Source organism: Rhamphochromis sp. 'chilingali' (genome assembly GCF_963969265.1).
Source record: "Rhamphochromis sp. 'chilingali' genome assembly, chromosome: 15".
Taxonomy (NCBI): Eukaryota; Metazoa; Chordata; class Actinopteri; order Cichliformes; family Cichlidae; genus Rhamphochromis; species Rhamphochromis sp. 'chilingali'.
In genome coordinates this window covers 3,617,447-3,626,505 of record NC_137942.1, presented here as the reverse complement: position 1 = coordinate 3,626,505, position 9,059 = coordinate 3,617,447, and the positions used below count along the sequence as shown (strand labels likewise).

Below are 9,059 nucleotides of genomic sequence, written 5' to 3'. Positions count from 1 at the left end.
TAATCCCAGTTTTGCTGCACAGAATTCGAGGCTCATGTTTGTATGTTACTTTCACAAAGCTACTAAGAAGTGCTATCTGTGCGTTGCATCCATACACGTTGATGGATGCAGCATGCTAATGAAGCTAATTAGTATTAGCACTCCAAGTACAGCAGCAGTCAATACTACAATGTTGAGGCTGCTGCAAATGGATAGCATCATGGCAGCAACATGCAGCTGGTTTAAGTCCCTGGCTGATGCTCGATAACAGATGCTGAAGCAGTATTTTTTTTCTTGATTACCTGCAAATAAGTAATATATGCATATATAAGTAGCAGTGGATAGCAGCATGTACTGACAATTTGTTGGTTTGGGAAAGAGTGGAATCCTTTACAAAGTAAATGCTTACATTTCCTCTTAATTCATTTATCATTACAGAGCACTGATATGTAGCATGGTGTTAGTGGCTGCTGTTTACCTTTCAGAAAAACAATGAATATCACATTTCCTCATGCATTTGCAAATGTGAAAGAGCCTTTATGCTACAGTTGCTTGTATGCCTCAACCTCTGGGATTACTCTACAAAAATCTGTAAATATGCAAAGCAGATTAATTAGTTTTCCAAGGTGACCTGTGCAAAGAAAAGGGCTCCATGTGTCAATAAATCAGTGATGTAGTACCTAAAATGTAATTTGTCTGCAGAGGAATGAATATCTGCACAGTTTTATTGATATTTGCTCTGGAGTTAACGAGGCTCTGTGCGTGGCTTCATTGGCCAAAAAGTATTTCTGTTTAATCCACAGCCTTAAAAAACCGCAAGGGTTGGAGTTGTTAGAGCATCTTAGTTCTGGTGGCTTTAACCGGGGGGCGTGCGCGCTGCACCTCAAAGTCCACAGTTCATTTGAATCCCATCCTAAAGCTCCTGCCAAACCAACAAACTCAGCGTGCTGACTCAAGACGAAGCTTATTAGCTCTAATCCCTGGCAATGCTCTCTGTTTGTATTATCAAACAGGATTAGACTGATACCTGTATGTTGGTTTACCAGTATACTGGCTCAACTTTTAACTTTTCAACACTACTAAGTCACATAATCTGCCTGTGATATGAGAAGTCTCTCTTTGACCGCACGTCTTGGAAACCTGGAATTATATTTTGAAATTGCACGTAATTTTATTTTACATTTCAGTGTTATTTTAAAAAAAAAACACAACAACAGTGGATCTAAAGGAAAAGCTGACATAAAGAGTCTCAACACCTCCAAGCAGGGAGACCAGGCATCACGCTTTATGTGGGACTGCACAGCGTTTGCATCCCTTGTTGATTGGACCACATACTGAGACAACGTTCCAGTTTAATTGGCTCTAGTTTTGAAACTGAACACTGCAAATCTAAGTCTGTCTTTTATCCAATGGCTAAGAAGAAAGCAGAGAAGGCTCTCGTCACGGGTCAAGTGTAGGTTAACCCATCTCGTCTTTTACTGCCTACACTGTACCCAATGGAAATCTTTACAAGGTCACCAGCTATGCAGACTACAGCGAAATATGATGAAAAATATCTCAAAGAAAACAAAATCCACAAGAACCAGGAAACTGCTCCGAACTGAGCAAAGCAGTTATTTTTCACACAGTGAGGGAATATGAAGTGACGTGACAGGACACGTGGGTCCCACGAAATACATGTGGCTGGAGAATAGATGGTCCAGTCTTGGGACGCGTCTTTGCTGAGCCCCACAGATTAGTGACAGTTGAAACATAACAGTTCAGTTCAGGTTTAACTTGGACAATGTTGTTGTTGTTGTTGTTGTTGTTGTTGGTTGTTTGTTTGTTTTTCAGAAGGGTTTTTCATCCATTCATTAGAAAATGCTGCCAAAAGCCTGGAAAAAAAGCGTTTGATCATATTTTAGGGATAAAACAGTTGTTAAATAAGCTTCTAATTACAAGAAAAAAGCCCAAATTCAAACCTTAAGTTCATTGGATGTACATGTTTATTACAGAATTGGGGAATTCACCCTTTAGGGGATTCATACAACTTGTGATTTTAACTACAGGTTTGGCATTGTCCCATTCTTACCTCAGATCGTGTTTTATCGTTCACCTTAAACTCCATCGCTCTACGTTCTGCTCGGTCTTTTGGTGGCTGTTTCTCTTCATCTTATGTGTTCTTGGCGTATCCTTGACCTGCATCGGCGCCTCAGCACAGTCAACTGCAGCTCATGTCACCTTCGTAAGATCGGGCCACAGATTCTGAGCCAGTTAACCTTAGTAATGTTAGACCAATCGAGAGGATCATGAAGATTTGTGGTCTTAACATCAACTTCAGTGGGACTGCCATAGCATTAGTAGTAGTATTATTGTGAGTACTACATTTGCAAAAATCAGTTAAATTATGTGCAATAATACAGTGAAATTCAAGCCCAGCAAGTAATCAACTGTTAGAGATTAATCCTGATGTCTCAGAGGAAATATTTTTACTCTATCCAGCTGTAGTGTTTTGACATAAAGTACATTTAAGCTACGTCCACATGTACCCGGGTATTTTTGAAAATTTTTATTTTTTTCTGTGCGTTTGCACCTTTTCTCTACATGTAAACGGCGTTGTCGGTCACTGAAAACGGAGATTTTTAAAAACGCCTGCCAGGGTGGATATTTTCGAAAACTCAGTTTTTGCGTTTACGTGTGGACGAACTAAAAGGAGAAAACGCCGCGTCAAAGGTGTGCGCCTTTTTTGACGTCACACTGTGCGCCACGTTATTGTTTCGGTGAAATGACAAAATACTGTTACTGTTACTTGTACTCTCTGCAGTGTTTAAATGCTTACATATACACACAGTTACTGTCCCTCCACACATACGACTCGGTTCTGCTTCTATGCCCCATCTTTGTTTACTATTTTCCACGAGGCTTCTAGACTTCTGATTGGCCAACATTTCTACATGGTTAGGAATATATCGCCACCTGTTGCTTTGGCATGTTCCTAGCAGCGTTTTCCTTCATTTTTGCGTTTACGTGTAGACGGGATTATTTTTGGAAAATCTCAGTTTTCAAAAATACCCGTGTACGTGTGGACGTAGCCTTAAAATCACTCATGTGCATTGTTGTTGGGCTTCTTACAGGACTTGAGGTTTGGTTGCCTTGCAGGCCACCAGTGTTGGTCAAGTTACTTGAAAAAAGTAGTTAGTTACTAATTACTGATTACTTCTCCAAGAAAGCAATCCTGTTACTTTACTGATTACTTATTTTCAAAAGTAGTTAGTTACTTTATTATTTAGTTGCTTTTCAAAAACATGATACACAATCTGAATACGTAATAAAACAATAGACTTCTAGTTTTTCTGTATAATCCATCATATAAAATGTAATCAAATGCAAAAGTCTCTTTTTTTAAAACTTGTTTTATTGGTTTTAATCTTTTAACTTTATGCGCATTGCATCAGCAAAAATTAAATTAAATGCAACAGTCTGTAACCGGAATAAATGTGTTTAACATTTAAACCTATTTCTGACATATTCCAGTATATAAAATAAAATAATGTTATGTGTTTACACTCACTCTTTCAAATAGATGCAAGTGAAACACAGCAGAAAATAAATAAAATCAAAGATTCAGCAGCTCTGAGTCCTGTCGCGCTTAAATCTATTGTCACCTGTTCAGCAGGAGTGGGGCAGGTGGAGGTTTGCCCACAGCGGTCATGTCAGTGGGAGGATCCGGGGGTTTCCCTGTGAATGTCACATTCCCGTGGCAGCGCGTTCGGTGCTCAGATTTGAAGTTTATTTTTTTTGCTGTAGAAAGACGTTTTCTTCCAACGCAGAGTGAACAGCTGACACTAAGTTTGATTCTGTAAAAAGTGACAAAAACATTAAAGTAATTTAAGTATGTCTGAGCTTTAAACGCTACATGGTCGTACTCTCTCCATCACTCCATATTATTCATTGTTGATCTGCACACGTCTGTCGCTGCCACGGACGCCGCGTGCTTGTACATCATCGCCATGAGACGCTCTCACAAACAAAATCACAGTCCAATAACGCAGTAACGCAGCGTGCTTACAGGAAAGTAACAGTAATCTAATTACTTTTTTTGCAATAGTAATCCCTTACTGTAATTGTTACTTTTTTGTAGTAACAAGTAACACATTCGTTTTAATGCGTTACTGTCCATCACTGGTGGCCACAAGAAGACCTTTATTGTGCCTTAAGATTTTTGATTCTGTGGAACTTTATGGGATGGGTGTATCTTTTGGGATATTCCCTAATTTGGAGTTTTGATGAAGTCGGTGGAGAGTGTCGCCTACTGTATTTGTCCAGTCTGAGTATGAAGGCCATATCCCGAAAGAATCCACTCCCATCAGGACCGAAATATTTCACCAACAGATAAAGGTCATCTTTGTACTGATTTCCAATTACCCTTCCTTTAACTGACCCAAACCAAGCATTTCTTTAAATGTATCTGCCAATCGTATATTCCTAAAGGTCTAATGTGTATTGGAATTTGTCCAGATCACTTAATGAATCATAATAAATCATTTCAAAGATGCTATAAATGCGGTGAGTCACCCTGTCTTACACAATCTTGCACAGCTACTCTTATTTAAATCAATTCCTTCACTCCATCATACAACAGTCATTGCTTTTCTGTCACATAATATCATTTCAGCGTGAAATATCAACAATGGGGGGAAAAAACGGATGTATTTGCACAAAACCAGGATTTAGAAAGTTTATTTCTATAGTGTTTCTCACAGGGATGAAATCGATTCACAGTAAAACGCAGCGAAAACATGTTAAAATAGAATAAAATCATAATAGAAACAGTGATATAAATATATATAATAATCTCCGCAGAAGTCCTGCTTAAACAGGAAAGTTTTCAACTACTTTTTGAAGGACTCCACAGAGTCAGCTAAACGTAGATGAAGTGGCGTATGTTCCAGAGTTTTGGTGCCGCAGACTGAAAGGCTGTCAGCCCTGGTCTTTAATCTTGTACGAGGAAGAGCTAATAAATTTAAAACCTGCGAATGAAGACTGCAAGCAGCAGAGAGTTTATACAGCAGTTGAGATAAATAATCTGTCTGTGAAGGGCTCTGTAGGTAATTTAATTATTTAATCTATTATTATTATTTTTTACTTTCATTTAAAGGGAAATGCAGATGTAAAGAGCATAAACCAGGAGTAATGTAATGTCACGTACTGGAACATGGTGGATCTGCTGTGGAGGCCCAGTAGAGAAAGAATTTCAGTTTTTATTGTGAGCACCGGTGTTACTTTGTACAATGAGCTGACCCACGCTGCTTCACTTCTAAAGTTCATGGCTCAGCACACCAACATACCATTCCTGGCTTTGGATTGAAGGAGAAGGAGAAAAAAAATTCATAAATATTAAAGCTTGATTAAAATTTAGGACCTCTGACTCCTGCTGCTGTCTAACAAATGATTAACCCTAAAACACTGACTCAGTTGAGATGACTCAGTTGCACAAAGCAGATTGTATTATCAGCTTCTTATTCCTCTCTTTCTGTCAGCAAAAACTCACAGCTCCGAATGAGTAATGAGGATACAGTTTCTGTGTGTAACTGTGCGCCACCTTCTTCCTTTGGGCACGAGCATGTGGATCCTATGAAGCTGAAGGGAACAGAACCGCAGCTCCTCTTAATGTTTGTTCCACCCAGGAATAGCCAACATTAACCTGAGTGTCACACAGACGGGTGAGACAGGCTTCCTCATGCCGCCGGCAACTCAAGCACATGAAATCACAGAAAACAACCAATGATCAAGAAAAATTAACTTGATTAACATTATTATGTATCAAACTACCCATCAGATTTATTTATCTATAAACTGAAGGTCCCAGGAACGCTACTCTGGATCGTTACAGTTAGCCTGTAGCAACACGATGCTAGAAAAGCAAGCAAAACGATTGGTGTCCAGGACAGCTATTTAGCTCGGACATTTCTCAAACGTAGGGATCAGACGTCCACACTAAAACTTTATTCTGCAGTGCTTAGTATCAAACGCATTACAAGACCAGCTCTAAATCATTTGTATGTTTCTGTGTTCATCTCCCAATGCTAGCTCATTACAGCAAGAAGGAAAAGAGCCACCACGTCGTGGTTATGATCAGTTTACATGTTAATTAGTGTCAGCATGTTGAATTCTCAGGGTGGCAGACCACTAAGTTAGGAACTGTGAAACAGACAACAATATTATACTGTAGCATATTAGTGCAGTCATCCAAACACATCAGGGCTGCACATCCTTGTAGCTTTATCAGGTAATCTTTTGACCCTTTTACATCCTCCAACCTTTTGGCTCGTGCACAAAACTTTGTGTTCAAAAAGACGTTCAAATGAGACACGGTTCTTTAACTTTTGTCTAAAATGATATATTAACTCAATCTCACATCACATCTAGTCTGCAGGCCTGCAGGTGGAAATGCCCTCAGATGACTGATCAAATGAATGAGATAAAGCCCATCTAAATGGGCCGTTTAAGAGAATTAGGCACGTCATGATCACAAGCACTACATGGAACGGGCAATTAATTCCTCATATGTCAGTGCAAAGTAAAAGAACAAACTAAGTTAATTAGTAAAACATTGAATTAGCTGATCAATTAACAGCTCGTACTGTTTAAAATTTCACTAAAAGTTAATGACACAGCAAGCCCGAAGTCCAATTCTAAGCCACATGGCAGCGCTGCCCTCTGCTGGATCATGCTGCTCATTGCAAGTATAGACAAGCTTCATGTATCAGCGCCACATGATGGTGCATTTTAAAGAGAGGACAGCAGTAATCTAATGAAACCAGGGAGTAGGTGCAGCCTTTGCTAAGTAGAAACAGCCCCGAAGAGCCGTCTTCATAGCTGAGGAGCTCTCCATCGAGCGTAATTGTGTTAATGTGTGAGCTCGTGTTCAGATCAATGGCCACATAGTGGCACTTGTCTTTCCAAAAGAGCGCACGAAGCGAAGCAGACACAAATGTAATATCAGGCCGGTTTAATGGAAGCAGCAGCATCAGATTGCAGCGACACCCCTCTGACGCTGTGGTCCCCTACACACCCGAGGTGCGAAATCTCAGAAGCTCAATAAGAAGACGACAAAGGAAAATCCCAAATTTGACCAAATTTCTAAACGATTTCCTTTACTTTCACAGGGTTAATTTTACTACACAGATCTCATGACCAGTGAACAACTTGCAGATAATTGCTCCAGGGTACTTAGAGATCAATACTGTACCAACATAACCGTCCGTATTGGAAAGCTTGCTGCATCAATCTGCCTATAACAGAGAGCCATTTCCTGCCCCTACTCTTCTTTGTATGGAAAGAGTTCAGGCTAGTAAGGCAGATATTTTCCTCTCATTGTCCTGTCCTGGAAAATTTGAGGCTTTTTTTTCTGAAAAAACAAAAAAAAAGGCTGTACTGGAGCTGTTTATTGAAGTTTTTGTGAAATCGTTTTAGAGCCCAATGGAGCCGTGAGTCTGAGTGGTTTGGGGGGAGTCTATGGATATCCTCTGGGGAAAGAAAGCCAAGCACCTCGCTCTGCATGTAATATCAGGACAAACCGCCTGCGATGGTAGAAGATGGTAAGGGGATGGTGGTCACAGGGTTCTCTTGAGTAGGTGGAGATAATGTAGGAGGGTGGGTAGATGTTTGCTAAATCTGTATGGCTGTATTTTACTGGGTTCTCTGGTCAGACGGTGGGCAGAGATTTTGTCGGCTTCTCCTTCAGGATTTGTGATTTTTCACTGTAACTTATTGTCAGTTCTTCAAAAATACAGACTAAGAGATTTGATCCAGAATTCGAAGGTAGGTGTTTGTTGACTTGTTTGCTCCTTTCCTGGGTGTGGACTCGTTTCCAGTGGGCAAAGAAGCTGTTTGTATTTTCTTTAGAATTTCTGATTGCAGCATAAACGTCCTCATTGTACTTTTGTGGATTTGTTGTGACACACAGTGTTTTGCTTATTGCAGTATCTTGTAAATGTTCTACAATATCCTTAGTAACGTTCGTGTATAGGAAAAAGACACATCCTCCCTTCCAGATTGATTTTTATTCCACATTGCTTCCATACAGTCAGCCAGGAAGTCATGCCAGGGAGCCCAGAGAACATCCCCCTGGGGGAGTGCACGCTGTCCCAGTCCAGGGACCAGCTCACGCCCCCGAGCCACACGGAGAGCACCGTGTTCAGCCTGTCCCGCACCGAGTCAGTTTGGACTACGGAGAATTCCCCCAAGAAGTCTGAAGTCTTTTGGTTCCCCATCCACCTCATGTCTACCGGGGGCAGCTTCCTGGCATGTGGCATCATCATCAGCGGCCTTTACTTCGCTGGCCACTGCCGGAAAGTCACCAACATCCTGGGACCAGCCCTGCTGTCCATTGGATTGATGGTTTTTGTGGTGGGCGTGGTCCTGATTCCTATTACCAAAGAGAACAGGAAGCGGTCGAAAATGAAGAAGCCCCTGAGTTATTACAGGCCTCCGGTGTTTAACCTGTGAGGGCTGTGATGTTTTTCAGCACAACTATGTTTGGATGTAATTTCAGGAGAAACGTGGAGAACACTCTGAACTGAGGTTAATATTTTCAGCTCTGTGGAAAATGATTAATAGAAGACTGTTTGACAACAATTATGTTTATCTCTCTGGATTGACGACACTATTGAAGTTTCTAGTGTGCATGATGTAATTTCATTAATAACAGCGGCTGTTGAAAATAGGATGAGAGCGCATGGACAGGAATGCGCTGCAGAAAATGCAATTATTTACACCTGCACAAACAATTTAGCAAGAAGATACAAGGCAGTAAAGTGTCCTTATGAATATTTGCAAAGAATAAAATAAAAATTATGCAAAGACTGACCGTGTCAGTCGAAGTCACGACATCTTCTTATTGTCACTTTGTGTTTTACTGTGTCCAGCTGCGTGTGGCTGTGAGTGTTTGTTGAAAGAACCACAAGGAAGGATGCTTTGAATCTAAATGTATTCATCCTTGAATTATGTAAAGAGTGATGATTTGACTGGTGTGACCTGAAAGCACATTTACATAAGATTTCAATATTAGGTAGCAGCCAATTTAAAGTAACCCCTTC

At 40.5% G+C, this 9,059-nt stretch overlaps 1 protein-coding gene across 2 annotated transcripts; it reads left to right on the top strand.

Annotated features, from left to right (window-relative positions):
• Positions 1-7,002: 7,002 nt before the first annotated feature.
• Positions 7,003-9,059, top strand: pirt (phosphoinositide interacting regulator of transient receptor potential channels). 2 transcript variants are annotated; one of them, XM_080906381.1, is made up of 2 exons: positions 7,003-7,559; positions 8,048-9,059. In XM_080906381.1, exons 1-2 carry the CDS (start codon positions 7,547-7,549, stop codon positions 8,467-8,469), a joined length of 435 nt encoding a protein of 144 aa, XP_080762507.1. In that variant the 5' UTR covers positions 7,003-7,546; the 3' UTR covers positions 8,470-9,059. The 2 variants fall into 2 exon arrangements, with proteins under 2 accessions (XP_080762507.1, XP_080762508.1); XM_080906382.1 differs by lacking the exon at positions 7,003-7,559 and adding an exon at positions 7,566-7,782.